Raw genomic sequence first — 19111 nt, forward strand, 5'->3', positions numbered from 1 at the left:
CCTCTCGCGAACCTCAGCCAACAATAGGCATGAAATCAGCGCCCTCCCTTTCTCCCACTCTGGCCCCAGAGAATGTCACTCCTCCTGGGTCCTTTGTCCTCCCCTCAGCCCCGAGGAACACAACAACCAGTCTCTCTCCCTCTCGCTGCTCCCTGGCTATTCTTTAACATGTTGCTGCACTTTCACTTACATTCTCAATAATGAATGTACCATTAAACATGCAGAAGACACAGAAGTCGCATATCTTTGGCAGGAAAAATGCACCCCCACCCCCTCCTCTGGCTCTCTCTCTCTCTTCTCCTGGGCTCTTTGCTGCTCTGATGTGTAAACTCTGTAACAAGTAGAAGAGGAGTGCGGTGCTCCTGTGAGCCATGTATATTATGAAGGCATGTAGTGTGTGGGACATGTGTTCCGAGGGGGCAGCCAGATGCCTGCTTGTCCTGCGGTCAGCGACAACACAAAGGCAAAAAGGACGGTCCCCTCCTCTCGCTCTCTCTGTCTCTCTCTCTCTTGCCAAGGTGGCAGGGTGGGTGGGTTGGAGGGCACAGTCAAACAGCAGCTCATAAAAGGATTAGCCCACCGGACAAAGACAGAGGATCACTTCAAAGCCCCCAACTAGGTCCACAAAAGGGGGTGACATTTGTCTGTCTCAGCGGCAGGAGAGGGGATGGTGGTGGTGCATGTGGGTGGGGTGGGGGTGGGTCCGGGTTAGGGGTGGGAGGTGAGGGGTTGGATGGGAAGGGTTGCCACAAAGACAGAAGGGGTGGGCGAGGTGAAAGACGCAGGGCTGACCCTTTTTATTTGGCGCTGCCTCCGTCTGTCACGCGGGGCACCTCTGGCCCCTCCAATGGGCAGCTCTAGTGTTTATTTACTCCATGGCTTTCCCTCCATTCACACAGGCCTTCTCTGATGGCTCCATTGGCTGCCCCCCCCCTCCTCCCAACAATCACACGCACACATGCAAACACTCACATGGACACACCACGCACGGGCACACGCACGCACGCACGCACGCACGCACGCACGCACGCACGCACGCACGCACGCACGCACGCACGCACACACACACACACACACACACACACACACACACACACACACACACACACACCCCTATCCAGCCCTCTCCTCCGGCTAGCCTGGCACTGCCGTCTCACCCCCTCTCCCCAGATCAATGGATGCTCAGAAAGACGGATTAGATTTCCCTTTAATGATTCCATCTTCCTTGGCTTTTCCCCCTCGCAAATGGCTATTTAACAATGCATTCCTTTTCCTTTTTTTTTTACCCGTGTAGCTATGTACCCCTGTCTTAGTGCTTTGGCGGTGGAAGTTAACAGCGGCAAACAGCACTTAGGACAGCATGAGCAATATGATTAGCAATGGACTGAAATGCCATTTATTTGCAGTGTGTCAAAAGGATCCGTGTTTCCCACAGTCTCCATGCTACACAACTACACATTAATTTACTGATAATTACAAGAGACTCCAACTTCTCTTGTTGAGAGTGTCTAATGTTAAGAGATGTGTGTGTGATCCATCCAGCAAATTAGATCATGTTTATTTCATACAGCTGTAATCTTGCCCTTGAAATGTGTAGACCCATCAATGTCTGTAGGCTATTATGTCTTCTTTAGTTTCTCTCCTGTGTGGATGGATACTAGTATGGAGGGTGAGTCTATTGAGCTACATTTACAGGTGTTATATTCATGTTATTTATTTAAACACTGCACTAGCAGTAGACTACAGCAGTGGTTCTCAACCTTTTCAGGCCCCAAAATAATCATATTTTAACTGGGGACCCCCCCCACCCTGACGAGCACTAAGAGTTGAGGCATTACATTTTGTATAACATGGTTCTATTGTGAAAATAGCAGATCTACATGCTCACAACGTCTCACGTTGCGAGGCGTTGTTGTAGACAATGTCTGCCTCTAATATTTGACAATTTGGCCAATGTTTAATTTGTCATTTTAGAGCTATTAAAAAGTCCTTAAATTGTCACTTTAGAAATGTGCAGATACCCTCTATACACTTAAACTGCATTTTGGTTTGTTTGCTGTTGAGAGAGAAAACATTGTTGCATTACATCACATCTGGGTACCCCCCAAAATAATCTGGGGACCCCCCTGGGGGTCCCGACCCACAGGTTGAGAACCACTGCCCAACACACACACACACACACACACACACACACACACACACACACACACACACACACACACACACACACACACACCCTGACAAGCACTTATGGAGTTCATTTTCTTTGACACAGTTCCACAGATTGTGAAAATACAAGCTTGCAACTTGATCGGCTATTTTTACAATGTTTGACTCTTTCTTTTATTATCTGACAATTTGGCCATTGAATGTTTGACCAATTTTTATAGCATCGTTCGTTGATTATACTTATGGTGCAGTAAATGCCTAAATGGTCATTTTTTTCATGTGGGGGGACCCGAGCCACAGGTTGAGAACCACTGTGGGCTTACAACACAGCAGCACGACCCGCAGTATTTAACACAAGCTGAACCCTGGAATAAGGAGCTCCTTATTAGGGGAGTAAATGTTGATTATTGCTCATTAGGCGGCGAGAACATCCACTTAACTTGCGGGGGAAATGAGTGACACGCCAGTGCCCTGCTGGAAATGACGGTAGGGGAGAGCGGGGTAAACTGAGACACTTTTTACATTTTCTCCCCTAGAGGCGAACTAAAAGATATATCAGTAAAAATATACACATTTCCCAGTAATTTGGGATGTTTCCTAACAATGGAAGTTATCAGAACATATTCAAGACAAAAGGCAGAGAAAATATGATTGTTTTAAAAAAAGTGGTCTTGTGTCTCAGTTTACCCCAGGACCGGGGTAAACTGAGACAGACCAGAGAAATCAACGGGGTAAAGTGATCCACTCACTTTTTTCACTTTAAAACTACCATAAAAACACAAAAACCCGGTTAACCGGGTTAAATATGCGCAATACAAAAATGTACATAGCAGACATTCTTTTAATAGGCTTTGTCCTGTCATTTCCACCCATGTGTCAAATAATGTGACACATGGGCAGAAGGAAAAAACTAAAAACCCTATAAAAAATGTATAGAAGGGTTTACCAAACTTTCCTCAGTTGATCCTTATGTAATTCTTCCTGTAGAATCTATTTCTGCAAAGTATATTGTTGTATTGTGCATAACTAATGAAATAATTCGCATATTTAGTCAAATATGCTAATTATCTCATTAATTATGCACAATACAAAGAAATATATATCAAAAATGGATTCTACAGGGGAAAATACATAAGAATCAATTGAGACTAGTTTGGTACACCCTTTAATTAGGTTTTTACAGCTTTCTCCCTGTCTTTCATGTTAAGGATAGTCTCACTTTACCCCGAAGCAATTGTCTCACTTTACCCCACAGCCACATTTTGGGAAAAGGGATATTTTTATCAATTCAGGGTAATCTTCAGCTAGCATCTATCACATGGATTTATAAGTTGGTAGTTCATCAACATGTATGATATAAAATGTTCTCCCTGCATCAATTTGCTTTGACACAACAGCTGATTATGTTGACAGCAAGAAAATTTACTTTTACATGCAAAAAACACATTTTTGTGAAAAAAGCATGTTTTCTACAGCACTATCAGGTCTCTCTTTTCATGACAAGTGGGAAATTCAAGGGGCTTGAAAATATAATGGTCACATGGCCACAAATGTGTTCCATTGCCAAGATAAATGGAGCGTCTCAGTTTACCCGGTGTCTCAGTTTACCCCGCTCTCCCCTACCCGTGTTAGCTCAGAGCGAAATGTTACTCACCTAATGCAATGCGTGCCATGTTGCTCTCTTTGCAACCGGGAGCAGGTTGGACACGTATGGCGACACACAAGGCAGGCGTGATTACTTTGTTTCTGCCGAGGAATTTTAATCCCCTAATTTCATGCATCTGATCAGAGAGGAGAGGAAGAGGCCCTGAGCTCTCTCTCTCTCTCTCTCTCAACGAGATCACTAACTAAGTACATTTACTTGAGTAGGCCAAGTACAATTTTGAGTTATTTGCACTTTACTTGAGTAGCCTAATTCCAATTTCCAATACTTTTACTTCTACTCATCTCGTAGACAAATGTTGTAGGCTGCTTTTACTCCATTGAAAACTTTAGTTAGGCCTACTTTGTAGATTGATTATTACCAAAAGATACATGAACAATTTTGCAAATTTGTACACAAGGATTTTCTTTGGGACATTCTGCATAATGAGTACTTTTACTTTTGGTACATTATGATGCAAATACTTTGGTACTTTTATTCAAGTACATTTTTAATTCTGGAATTTTACTGTAACGGAGTATTTCAGTTGAATAGGCTGCCATGGCATGATATTCCCCTTCAGTAGCATTTTACACTGAATCCTCAGAGAGATTGTTCCCATGTCCCCTTCAGGGATAAGGAAAAAAAAAAAAAAAACAGACAGCGAACACAGATACAAATTATTATAGTGCCGCAGACTTGATCGTTATTTATTTTCCTAAGTGGTAGTATCCTGAGATTTTGTAATAGGCCTATACGATTTTTTTAATAGCCTATTAGCCTACTTTGTAAAATGGTAAATAAATAAATAACGTTATAGCCTACTTATTAATTTCTGGTAGGCTACTATTAGCTTGGACCTAATGGTCGATTCTTGGAAGAAATTAGGAAATAGGCTAATGTGCGTTTTTTTCTCTGGGCTGTCAACAGTGTGCTGTTGGTTATAGAAGCACTTCCCCAGTCATCGAGGAGGTCCCGATCGCGGAGATTGTCCGAAAAGAAACGATGACATCAATCAGTGTCATTACAACTGTCCGCTGCTCCGCGGTGACTTTATGAATATGCATGATGGCCGCGGTGAGATTAGATAGGGTCTCTGAGATAGAGGCAAGATAATTGATTAGACAGGAAGACGTCATGGTGAGAGGAACCCAGTGGTCGGTCAGTGCTGCTGTGGTCCTACACTATAGAGCATGTGGTTCCCAAACTTTTCAGGTCGAGAGAGACCCAAAAGAGAGACCCAAAAGAGAAACATTCGCCCGTGGGACCCAAACTAGTGAAAATATAGCAGATCTAACGGCTATTTTCACTAATTCTCGTGTTCAAATTTATGGATTTCTTTTTATTTTAGATTTTTCTTTTCTTTTTCTTTTCTTTTTTCCATTAAATTATTTTGAACCCCCCTTTTTTTTTGCATGAGAAATGTTGAACTTTTGGGGGATTTATGTTTTAATGTTTTGACATTTACTCGTGACCCATAAAAATGTGACTCACAAATGGGTCTCGACCCAGTGTTTGGGAGCCAGTGATGTAAAGCACGGGAGGAGATGATACAGTAACTACAGTGTCTTATCTAGGTTTTCATCTGTTTTTCTTACGCCATGCCATGAAACCAGAGCACCAGAGGGTGATTGGATAACAAGACGTAGAAAAATGCCTTCTACATTAATAGGTCAAATCAAACGAAGACACGCACGCGCGCACGCGCATGGTGGTAATCATACATATAGGCCTCAACAATTAAAATTAAAACCCCAAATAATAATATTAATGTTTTTGTCTTTACATAGAGTCTTAACGAAAATCAAATAAATAGGCCTCGTTTCTTAGACTACAATATTTATTTTGTTTTTTCAAATAGAATAGAAATTAAATTTATTTTCATTAGAAGTTCTTGCCTATATACAGTAGGTTATAATGGCCTATATTGTGTGTGGCCACACAAGCTTCTTAAAAAAAATCTCGGACCGAACACTGACGTTATAATAGAAGGCTATATCAATAATTACAGAAGTATTTAGAAGTCCTATAATGTAATTTTAAAACGGGTTAAACTATATTTGTTTTAAAACATATACATAGGCCTATCGTTTTTAGACCCCTGAACGCAAGGTTGTCCATTACATCCACTTAGCCTTTTTATTTATCTATTATGCTTTGTTTTCTTGACCCTAAATATTTCGTTAAGCATGTCTACCTCGACTGAAAATGCTAATGAAATAGGCGTAGTGTAGGCTATTCTCTCTCTTGTTTTAAGTAGGCTAATTGTTACGTTTGTTTGTATCGGGCTACTTAATCAAGTAAAACACATTGAACACCCAAAGGCTCAGCCGATTCACCAAGTGCTCTCCCTGTGTCTGTAGCCAGCGCCATGAAATGACCAGATCATCAAACCCTAAACAAACAACGTTGAAAACATCTTTTAAAAAGGATGGCAATCCCTACAGATTTACAAAGCAAAATATCACGATCGAATGTCATATTAACCCGCACATGATGGACCAATTAGGACCACAAATGTACAAAAAAAGGGGACACAAACCCCCATGTGAATGATCAGTGCTGAATGGGGAGTCTCTCAAAGGAGAACAGAACAGACTGTAGAGGGCGCTCGAGCGCTAACTTTGCATAAACTTCCTCTGATAAAGGCTCTCTTCTCAACATGCAAACGATCCATCACGGCTAAACACAAATAAATGGCGTGATTTGGGGGAATATAGCGGTGGTATATTGCAATTAGAGCACACAGCAACCTGATCAGAATGCATGACACATTTGTAAACTGCAAAAGCATTACAAATAGCCTAATACTGCCGCACAACACACACACGCACAACACACACACACACACACACACACACACACACACACACACACACACACACACACACACACACACACACACACACACACACACACACACACACACACACACACACACACACACACACAAACACACAAGCACAAGCACAAGCACACATGCACACACAAGCACACGCGCACGCACCGCATAAATCCATCTCTGATACGGAATTAAACAACCCCACTTCCATAATAATCCATTACTCAATTTCTCTTTATATGGGACAATTTCAGGCGCAAAATTAATGAAATGATTATTCATTCAAACTCGGGCTCTTAATGCTCCTATAGAGGGATAATCCCACAACATTAATATCCAAATGTGCTGCGCACATTTCTCGGCTAATTACTCGTAAGTCTTCCCCATAAAAGTGCCTTTAGATCCATCCAGAATATTTGCTTATTACCGCCACAGAGAGAAGGAGAGCGTGCTGCCCCCAAGCCATCCAACACACAGCAAAGCAAACCAAAGGCAATGCAATTGAAAGGTGCAACGCAACAATAATTGCCACCATTAACTCTCCCTATAATTATCCCCCACAAAAAAAGAAGAAGAAAAAAACAGCCTAGGTTAAAAATCACACATTTCTTTAAAGTTGCAGCAGTTCATTTATTAGCCAAAATATAGACTTTTCTTGTACAATTTGGTTCACAAGTATGTACATTTTCTTTAACTTTATATACAAAACATTTGAACATCAAATTCCTCACAGAACTTACAAAAATAAAATAAAAGGGAAGAGGAGGGGAGGGGTGGAAAAAAACTCACAGACTACAGGATCATATTATTACATTAGCAGGTTTACACAGGACATGCTTACAAGGTAAGTATACAGAGGTGTAGTTATTCTTATTTTACATTCCATACAACATATTCCAATGAAATTAAACAAAGGAAGGAAACGGGCTGAAGAAGAAAAACTTAAGAGGAAGAAAGGGCAGAAAGAAGCACTGCTGCTTCGAGTTGGTTCTGAGGCCTGCAAACACACGGTAGGAGAGGGGAGAAATGGAGTATAGCCTATACTATACTATAGGCTATAGAATACAAAAAAATGCCTAATAACCTTAAGCATAAAGAGCTAAAATACAAAGTGATATAAAAGTGACGATTGCTTTGAAAAATAAAAAAGAAGAGCCTCTGTGTTTCTGAGTTGAATATGAATCAGGCTAATTTGCATGACCAAAAAGAAAGAAGGAAAGAAAAAAAAAACGCTTTGGCGAAATGACACAAACGCAACACAACGTGGTGGGATCCAAACACGTCTGTGGAAATGCTTTGGGGTGGGGAAAAAATATAAAAGAAAAAAATAAGCTAATTTGGATAAATAATGCATTAAAAAAAACGTGATATGGCATCAAAAAGAAAAAGAGAAAAAATAAAACGGCATTAAAATGACAGCTTCTTACCGTCTTTGAACAGGATGGAAAGCTGTTTTTAACAACCTTTTCTCTGCTTCCAAGGCACTAGATCTCTCTGAAATAATGCTAATAAAACAATGGAAATTACATTAAGTAACTACCTAATTATTAGGCCTACATTAAAAAGAAAAAGAGGGGAAAAAACATGATCACAGATGCAGCGAGTCTGGGTCCTGAAGGGAAAATAAGGCTAAAAAAAAAAAAAAAAAACTCTGGGATTTCAGTTTAAACCAGTCTTCTAATGCAAACACATTGGGCCTTCCGTCAGTAACACAAGGTGTAACAAAAACAAACCCGGGGGAGCCATAGCTATCACTAAATCCAAGGACATTTTCCCCCTAAAACCAACCCAATTTAAAAAATACTCTCCAGGGCACTTATTAAAAACAAATAAACAAATTAAAATCAAATCAAAGTCCAACACACGGCTCACTGCGAAGCATTCACACACAACTTGGGGTGGTGGGAGGGGGGGGGGGGGGGGAGTCCACGTCAAAGATATTATAACACTGAAACACTTTATGAGCATCTGTATGGCCTCAAGAAAAACAAAGAAAGAAATAAAGCCGACTGGAATTAAATGGTGAGAAATTAGGGTAAAAATATTGTCAGGGCTGGGGGGCCCTAAACCCTCTGTATTATTTTGTGTTACCCTACACAGAATATAGGGTTTAAAGAGAGAGAGAGAGAGAGAGAGAGAGAGAGAGAGAGAGAGAGAGAGAGAGGGCGACGAACGTGTGAAATAATAATTAAAAATAACAATAACGACAATAATAATAATTAATAATAACAATAATAATAATAATAATGATAACGGGGGTGCTACAGCCTGTATAATAGTCTGTACATGCTCAGTCTCAGTGTCGGGGACATGTACCTGTGACTGTGGTCTCTGAGCTATGGTTCTTGTCCTCTGTGTGTCTGCTGTAGAGCGCCAGGCCGGTGGCTGTGGCCTGGTTCGCCAGTCCGAGGTAATGGTTCGAGTTCAGTAAAGCCAATTGGTGGGCGGAAAAGGCCCGGTTTGTCCAGTTCTGGATTTTCCCAACGGGACAAGAGATGAGTCTGTGCGTGGGCATGATAGTGGTGGCGGTCTGGTGGTTGAGGGCCTGCGGGGACTTGCGGGGATTGTCCGGGGTCGTCGCCGTCTCGGCCAGGGACCAGATCTTTGGCTTCTGGGCCGGGGCGGCGCTGTTTTCTGACGACGGCGGCGGGGAGTTGTTGTTGGTGGACGCCGGGTTGAGTTTGAGCTGCTCCCCGTTGACCTGCTGGGACGATTTGATCTCGAACGCGTGGTGGTGGTGATGGTGGTGGTGGTGGCTGTTGTGGAAGTGCTGCATGTCTTTGCCCTCCTTGCCGACCGCCTTTACTAGAAACCTCTGGTGCTCGGGCCCTTGTAAATCCTCATAGCCGTCAGAAACCTCAGAGTCACTCCGACCGTCCAGTTTAATGTCAGAGTGCAGGTCGTCCTGATCGTCCAATAAGTCATCGTCCTTGTTCTCGATATTCTCCGTGTCGATGTTCTCCAGATCGATCTCCTCCTCGTCCTCCCGCTTGTCGTTGTCGTTGTCCCCCTCCTGATCGTCGCTGTTGTAAACGTTCCCCTCCTCGTCCGTGCGACTCCGCGGCGTCCAGGTCATCTTGTTCTCCTTCTTGAGCCTCCTGCGGGCGTTGGCGAACCACGTGGACACCTGCGTGAGGGTCATCTTGGTGATGATGGCCAGCATGATCTTCTCGCCCTTGGTGGGGTAGGGGTTCTTGCGGTGCTCGCTGAGCCAGGCCTTCAGGGTGCTGGTGCTCTCCCTGGTGGCGTTCTTGGGTCTGGACGGGTCACCGAACTGATACTGGCCATATGGGTAGAACGCAGGGTGGTGGTGATGCGCAAAGCCCGGGTGCTGGACGCCTGGGCTGTCTTTTAGCTCGTACTGTGCACCCTAAAAACACAACAAAAGAACATGGAGTGTGTTAGACATGGTGAAATATTAACATGGGGCTGCCTGCTTATGGCTGCTGCCTTTAGCCTGCCACTTGCCATGGAGAATATCTACCGTATCTTGAATTAAACATTGCCACCGCAATAATGTAAAATGCGATAAAAATTTAAAAAAAATCTCTCCACGCCTTCACGTTTTTCAAGACAATATTTATGCCTATTTATTTAAACTTCACTACTTTTTCGACCGCGTTTGAGCAGGACTACACCATGCACAAGTCACACTTTTACGCCAAACAAACCATCTTAACACACGCATGGTGAAACATTTAAAACTGCTATTTATCGATGTTTACATTCTAAAGGAACAGCAAAAAAAGTTGAGCTACGTTCTGTTTCATATACTACTTTTAGCACACTTTTACCAGTCCCAAAAAAGGCTCACGACAAAGTCCACCCGAGTAAACTCCCCCCTCCATGTTAGAATTACTGCCAAAGTTCACTCTCGATTCGCATCTGCATTTATTAGTAAGAAAAACAAATAGGCTGTATATAGGCTATATACATAATAAAGTCAAATAGGAAAAGTAAAATCATCGACAAAGTTATAGAGGGCAACTCAACTCACCAATTGATTGAAAATGGATATATCATTTGAGTAAGGAAGAAACGCTCCATAGCCCCCCTGCGCCGCGGCGGCGAAAGGAGATCCGTACATGGAGGAGAGGACGTTGGAGAGCGCTCCGGACGCGCTCAGCTCCGTCCCGGCTCGACCGTTGCGCTCCGGCGGCGGGTATATCGGTCGGATGTACTGATATCCCAGCTGCGGGAAAGACATGGTGGTTGAAGAAGAAAAAAAGTCTGCTACAATCACACAAAGCAGGGGGAATCGCCCTCTCGGTGATATCCACTTTACACTGAGTGTACGACAACAAAGTGCAGTACAGGGGGAAGTCTATATTTCCTCAGCCAGTGTGTAAACGATCCGATTGCGCCTTCCTTCCACTTCTTCCACTCTCGCTTCCCTATTGATCCGGACGGACTAAGGTCAGGTCCTTACAGATTGCCTTAGATTATTGGGGACTCCTTGCTCAGATTGACATTTCTAGTCGTTTAGAAGCCCCACCCATTCCTCAAATCTCACACGGCACAACACACCCTCATTCTCTCTCTCTCTCTCTCTCTCTCTCTCTCTCTCTCTCTCTCTCTCTCTCTCTCGCTCTCGCTCTCTCTTGCTCTCTCTCTGTCTCTCCCTCCTGGATAAGTGCACTCACTGACGTCGCGGGCTCTTATTTGAATGGGTTTCAAATCTCATTTTATGGCTCGCCAATCATTTCGTTTGTTATTTGTTCGTCTCAGCCAACCCCCCATTTTTGCACTAATTTACAATTTGCGGTCATTTTTTGGGGGCAAACCCTAAATATTCAGGTGTTGTTGACTGATTAACTTCTCCACGAGCTTTGTGCTTTTTTTGTTTTTGTTTTCTTCTTTCTTTATTTTACAAGTACAGAGTAAAAGCAGTCTTTGTGTGTGTGGACTAAACTTGGACGTCCTCCGCATTAAAAGGAACATCGGTTAAAAAAAAGTCTGAAGGGAGCAGCAGGCTGTGTTTTCTTACACCATTTCGAGGTGTTACGGGATCAATTCGTTCTTTAATTTGGGACATCAAACGGCTTGCACATGTAGCCGCTTGACATCAAAGAGAGCGCTGACAAGAAACGAAAAGCCCCATGATAAGCACCGCTAATGAATTCACACAGTTAAGTAGCGACAATGGCAACGATGACTAATAAACATTAGGCGATGTGGATTCCGGTGGAAGGTTGTGTTTATTCTGGGAAATGACACTCTTTGAGGACATTAGAATTTGAATAATTAACTCCAAATAAAAGTAACTAAAATTCACCATAGGTAGCCTACATCAACATAATTCCCAACATCTACTAAAACAATATAATATTGACAACACAACAGCTGAAAGGTAGGGCTATAATGCTATAACTATATACTAACAATATATAGCCTTATAATTGTGAAACTAATTAAAAATGCTTCCTTGTCAAACCAATATTTTATTTGCTGAAATAAAAAGAGTAGGCCTATAGAATAAACAACTTAAGTTGTGTGTGGACTAGAGAATTTAATTCCTATGCAAGCTGCCAACCCAGACAGCTGGGGCACCTTTAACAAATCCATCTGATTAATTTGATATAAACCTGATGTTTCTTGTCCTGAAACAGATTTAAAAAAACAAAGCAAGGGGTGAAACAGATTTTAAAAAACAAAGCAAGGGGAGTCAGAATTGAAATTCCACGAATCAATATATAAAAACATGTAGGGGAACATCCGTAATCGCATTACAAACCCCCCCCCATCTTTGTATACAATCATCTGTTTTGTTAATCGTTTGCAAAACAACTGCGCGGTTGAATTATTTATTGCCGCGGCGGTTTTATTTGAATATGGTGTAAAAAAAAAAAAAAAGAAAGAAAGTCTGAGTGAGCGCAATATTGACACTGGCAGGATGAAATCCCATCAATCTGAGTTAGGTTTGGATGATGTGATCCCGTTTCCAAGAACTATAGCACTTGCATAAACCTTTAATCTTCTTTTGGAGGAGCTGATAGTTATCATTGTCTGAGAGGGATAATGGCAGCTATAATTTCCTCTCGTGCAGACCCAGCCCACAAGGCTGAATGTACGCCTTGTTTCTGTAAACTCTGCTGTCTCTCTGACATCCAGTGCGGGGTTATTAATTACTGATGCCACCCGACCGGAATGGTAATCACTACATTGCAGTCAATAACACTCACACCATACAGACCGTGCGCGCGCGCACACGCACGCACGCACGCACGCACGCACGCACACACACACACACACACACACACACACACACACACACACACACACACACGAACGAACGCGCCCCCCCCCCCCCCCCCTCTCTCGCACGCGGCACACACAAGCACGAAAGCACACACAGACACACATGCTGGACGGGACGTGCGAACTGTGAACACAGGGGGTCCAGACATTTTCAGGGTGGGAATTAACCTAAGTGTTTGACACATTTTGAATCGGTAGTATAAGTGTTTTGGCGTGTCGACAAGAGAAGAGAAGTTCAAAGTATTATTAGCCAACAACTAAATCAAACTACAAGCATGTTTTTTTTTTTTTTTTTTTGTAATGCTGCTGAGTTGAACAGAGCGGGTTGGAGGAGTATATAAATGTATGAGTCCAGCAGAGTAGCATAGAGAGGGATCTGCCTGGCTGCTCGTGTCCGCTCAGCACAGCTCCAAGTCCGGATGGACACGTGTCTCGTCCCCGGGACCTGTCGCGGCCCCGAGGACAGCAGGCTTCTGATTTATTACACCAATCACACACATACACACACGCACACGCACACGCACAGGCACAGGCACAGGCACAAGCACTAACTTAACACTTTCACACCGGCCTGACAAACTAGCACAGCCATAAAAGCATTAGGACGAACTCTCTCGCAAGCACACTGTATAGACAGCCTCTGTAAACTGTCCTCTGTCTGACTTCCAGATGATCACACCATAAAGCACAATGGGACAGACGCACGGGCTACTGTAAATAGCCTACACTAAACTAATAAGGTTGCCATTGTTACTAAAGTAATAATGATGACGAGAATACCATTAACAACCAGAATAGTAATAGGTAGGCCGTACGTTTATTTATACACATATGGGTTATAGCCTAATAATAGCCTAATAAAAATAAAAATCCTTCTAGAGTTGGCTCGAGCCATACACAGCCAATTTAGTGTTAAAGTGCTGTTAAGGAGGACACGCGCGAGCAATGGTGGAAAAAGTTTTTTTTTTACTTAAGAAGTAAAACAATACTTCTAGAAATACTCTTACAACTTAGACATAAAAGTCTGGAATTAAAATACTTGAGTAAAGGTATTGGTACCAAAAAGTAGGAAAATAACCACAATTAGAAAGTATATGCGGAATGCCCAATTCACAAGTTTTAAAGTGTATACAAATCTGGAGGCATTGTGGGCTTTTAGATCGGCTATTTTCAAATGGCCAAAAGTGCTGAAGTGGTTAATGCAGTAGGCCTATGTTATGTATAGCCTAATAATCAAAATCTACAAAGTACCCAGTAACTCAAGTATTCAAATAATTGAAGTGGAGTAAAAAGTACATACAATTATTATCACTGAGATGATGTAGTGGAGAAGTAAAAGTAGGCCTATACTGAAAATAGGAAATAAATACCTCAATTGTACTTATAGGCTTCACTTGTGTAGGCTACATGTAGGCCTATTTATACAGTACTTTACACCACTGCTGGTGCTGGAGGGCTGTTTGTAGAAACTACCTTGACAGTAATTATGCTGATAGAACAATTTCTCATTTTCATAAGCAAACAGCATATCGCTGAAAAGCACAGTTCCTCGTGCTCACAGTCACAGCGACCGGCGACACGTCGCAAATTATCAACCGCACAACAACTGTAGAGGCAGCTAGGGCGACATCAAAGGCTTCAGACAGAGGCTTCAAATGACATATTTGGATCGTTTCCATAGCGCCCAATGCAGGCGACAGGAAAAACAAGCCGCACCATTTCTTATCACAGTGGAATCGATTGCAACAAATGCATTTCTGATCAAAAAGCAAAACACAAGAATGACGACCCTTGTTGGAGTCGTCATGTGCGCGTGTGTGTGTATGTTGACCAACCAGTCCAGCACGTGTGTGTGTGTGTGTGTGTGTGTGTGTGTGTGTGTGTGTGTGTGTGTGTGTGTGTGTGTGTGTGTGTGTGTGTGTGTGTACGGCCTTGCGCATTTGCGTTTAGGCTACATCAGATTGAGTAGGCTAGGCCTATATATCACATTTTAGTTGAGTTGACAAGCTTTATATTATTTCTTGAAGGGAGATATACAGTCTATTGAAGAGAGAAGAAGTGACTGCAAAACTTGAAGTGGTCTAAGATGTATTCCTAAAAGCCAAAGGCCTATTTTTATATATTCAGCCCCATTAGAATGATGGGACTTTGCAGGCAAGTCTATTTGAAAAGCACCAGGGATTTGAAGCCAGTAATTAATAAGATGTGATTAATTCATTGCGTATAACCTACAATTTTACATCAAAATTGTCTGTTATAGCCGTTGGAAATGTGTCCATTCCTCAAAATCAAATATAGGTGCAATAAGTTATAGATATTAGATAACATATATACAGAAACCACTGTGCAACTTATTTAATCACAAACACACTCTTTTAAACTCATGTCCCATTAGGGTGAAATAAAAAAAGGGTCCAATAAATCGTGTGTGTGTGTTGGTGCTTAATCCAGTAAATGAAGTAGTTTTAAAAAATTAATTGTTCTTAGCACCAGAAGCGAGTGTACTTTGAAAAAAGATTTAAAGTTTAATTTTTTTCCTACTGTAGGGATAATTTAAATAGTATTATTTTAATTACATTACACTAACCAATCATGCATATTAAATAGATAGGCCCCCTAACTTCGATTTGTATTAGCGCCAAAGTGAAACGTTTCGAAGCAAGTCGCCATCATTTTGAAACAAATTAATAGTCAATGGACTGCAACTTATTAAACTGTGTTACGACAGCATGATCAAAGTGTGAATTAACACGTTACCTTACATGTGTTTTACATTAACTTGTTAACTACAGACTGCAAATGCTACTGTTCAAAATTTAAACAGTCATTTAGGATAAATATATACCGTAGGTTCAGGAGTGTGTGTGTGTGTGTGTGTGTGTGTGTGTGTGTGTGTGTGTGTGTGTGTTGTGTGTGTGTGTGTGTGTGTGTGTGTGTGTGTGTGTGTGTGCGTGCGTGCGTGCGTGCGTGTGTGTGTGTGTGTGTGTGTGTTTTCTCTCTTGGCTGTGTACACACGCGTCGCTTTTCTATAATTTGCAATGTAGGCGTATCAACTACAATTCATTATAGGTCTACATAGTGTACAAGGTCTGCAGCTTGCTCTGCTTAGCACAGGAATAGATCCTATCGCGCGGGCTCGGTCTCCTGAGAGGCAGCTCGGCAAGCAAAACTGACAATGCATTTAAAATTTAATTCACACAACTGGCAGTATAGTAGCTCGACCGTGAATTATCTTAAAATCCTTTTACATCTCCTGCAAGCGAATACCACTCATAGCCTAGCGTGCTCCAAAAACACCATATTGCTTTCTGGCTTTCTCCTGGGTGCATCATGCATGCGTGTGTGTGCAACACTGGGAGAAAGTGTGCACGTGCGTGCTTGTGTGTGCGCACGTGTACGTGCGCGCGCGCGCGCGCGCGTGTGTGTGTGTGTGTGTGTGTGTGTGTGCGCGCGCGCGCGCGTGTGTGAGTGCGTGTGACACACACACACACACACGCACACACACACGCACGCACGCACGCACACACACACACACACACACACACACACACACACACACACACAGACAGGCCTGAGATTTGTCGGCTGTTTCTTTTCATCAGAGTGAAGAGGGAATGGGCAGAGTTTGGAAAACAGGACCATAATAAAGCATGCATTTCGGGGTAAATTGTGCAGTCACCCAACAGGCTTAAATGTGTGGAAGGTCATTGCACATGGTGCCAAATGTCCCTTCCCTTAAGTTCCCTATACCCAGGGCCAGCATGCTTCTGGCTTTGGTAGGGGCCTAAATATCATGCGGTCCTATACTTACCCAGAGGGATTCACACTTGTTTTATTAGTGTGGTCCGGGGTCATTTTATACTGCCATTATTTATAGGTAACAAACGTGTCAGGCCGGATTCATGCACCTTTTCTACAGTGGGGATTAAAACTAGCACTCCATTATATGTCACCCTCCCTGCACCATGCCCATGGGCAGGGTCAGGGGGCCAGGATCAATTAGAAATTGCCTGTGTAAAGCATTGTAGCCCATTTTACACAGGCTCTCTCACCAATGACAAGTCAAGCTACATAGTTTTATGACCATTCCGAATGTAACTTTGCATGCCAATGACATGAACCATAAAACAATCCATCAAATTAGACTTTGACTCAAGTTGAATAGGAATAATAATAATAATAAAAAACAACAACTGAGCCTTAGGGTTATCCGGCGTATGCACCACCATCACAATGACATTATGCGCTTATACAATGGATGTATATGGCCTATGCAGGCCTTTGTCAGTGCCTATGGCTTTAACAACAATGCATTGAAGGTGAGTTGCTTTTTTTCCCCCCTGCCTGCCCACTCACCCTCCATCCGCAGCAGTTTCCCCTGTATCAGTAACACAAGGCATTGATTTTACGGTAAAGTCACTTTGTAAAAGCGAATGAGTAACTCTGGGCCGTGCTATCACTGTATTACACGGGTATGGCCCACGTAACAAGATGAACATTGATTCAGCATTACGGCTGATCGATAATGAAATAAGTAACTTCAGGGCCAAATTAAAATGCAAGGCGGCTTGATGCTGCCAGGACTCTGCTGTGAGAGGTGACAGCAGGAGAGGAGGGGGAGGACTGAAGGGGAGGGAGGGGGGGAGGGAGGGAGTGAGTGGGAGTCGGGTGCGGTGGGAGTCGAGAATGGGAGTGGCGAAAGACAGTTCCGTCTATGTAAGCAGTGTCCTAGGAAATTATCCATGGAAGTTAGTCCTTGTCAAAGCTGTTGAATGTGATGGTCAATAATGTTTGCACAATAATGCCCAGATGTTGTGTTCAAATTTGAAAAACGTTAAAATACATTTTCTTTACACTATTTTGCAATTCACAGACTAACGTGATATGAATAACGCAAGCAGCATTGCGCAGCAAAATCCGGTGTAAATTTAGTTGCGCTGGATTGGACCCATAAGGTTCTGTCTCCAGATTTACGAGAGTTAAATTAACACACCGGATCTTACTGTGATGTGTGGCCAACACACTTTCAATTCAATCAGGAAGCTCTCCAATAGCCCCAACGAATGTTCATATAGGCTACCCTGTCGTGGATGAAATGACTGAGAATGAATGCACTAATCATTAGCCAGTTATTAGCCATGTCCCTGTGTCATTGTCCCTGATTGAATTGGAAAATGGATAGAGCCGGGTCTATAGTCTTTGGTAAGGGCCCTGCTTATTCCCTTGGAGGCAGACATCTGAAAGGATTCAGTCATCACTGGACATCCCATGGAGAGGGAGATACCATAGTCCTCCTGGCCCCCACGGTGGGTTGATGATGACAAGGATGAATTGAAGTGATGAGGTGATGTGTCCGGATACAGATCTCACTCTGATGAGTAGGACCTCCATCATGCCACATTCTACAGTTTGAATGGGAATCTATTTATTATGATGTTTCAAAAGAACAGTGGGTGGTCCAGTCCCCTTTTTCTATTTTATTTTTTAATGAGATGGACAGTGGGAAAGCTTAGTGGGAGACAGGGAGAGACACAGGAGGAGATCACCAAGCTAACTTGAGGTACTCTATGTATGGGTATTTTTGCAATATTTAAATTATTATAAATGAACCATACAGTAGTTGGTGCTGGTGTTGTCACACACCAAAAATATTATCTACAAGCTCACTTGAGCTTATAGAGCTGATGTTTTCAATACACAACCAAGTATAAATCAGTAGCAGAGTAGCCCTGCTTCAAGACAATCCAGAAGCCTATACTGTATCTCCCTCGGCCAGTGGGGATTCCCCTTTGCCCAAGAGAGGTAGATGTTTGGTTTCATCATGCATGAGACCCCGGATGTAGGAGGTTCTCCACCCCACCAGGAAACCTGATCCCAGATGAGTCCCCAATGTAACCACTGGGATTCAAAAGCAGGTCTCCCACATAGGAAATCAAACCAAAGGGCTAATCCCCCTGGCCAAATGTGATATTGGGCTTCTGGGCATCAGGCACTTCTAATTGCAGCGCAAGGCATAGTGAGCTTGTAGATCTCCTGCATGTTTCCGTTGCGGGCCATGGCATGGAAGCATGTATAAACTAGAAGCAGTGCTCTTCCGAGCACAGGTCTCCACCAGGTCAGACATGTAATGTGTTTTACATAAGTCGGCCTCCTGATGGCGCTATAAAAGGCTGATGTAAAAAATGCAGGGAAAAGGTTTT

General features: G+C 42.8%; 1 protein-coding gene across 1 annotated transcript; it reads right to left on the reverse strand.

Annotated features, from left to right (window-relative positions):
- Window positions 1–7595: 7595 nt before the first annotated feature.
- Window positions 7596–10860, reverse strand: irx3a (iroquois homeobox 3a; the record flags this gene model as incomplete). The annotated part of the gene is made up of 4 exons (XM_080729445.1): window positions 7596–7650; window positions 8081–8147; window positions 8970–10023; window positions 10651–10860. The coding sequence occupies 4 exons, from the start codon at window positions 10858–10860 to the stop codon at window positions 7596–7598; spliced, it is 1386 nt and encodes a 461-aa protein (XP_080585571.1).
- Between the last annotated feature and the right edge of the window lie 8251 nt (window positions 10861–19111).

The sequence above is a fragment of the Nannobrachium achirus genome (assembly GCF_963921795.1).
Source record: "Nannobrachium achirus genome assembly, chromosome: 7".
NCBI classification, from domain to species: Eukaryota; Metazoa; Chordata; class Actinopteri; order Myctophiformes; family Myctophidae; genus Nannobrachium; species Nannobrachium achirus.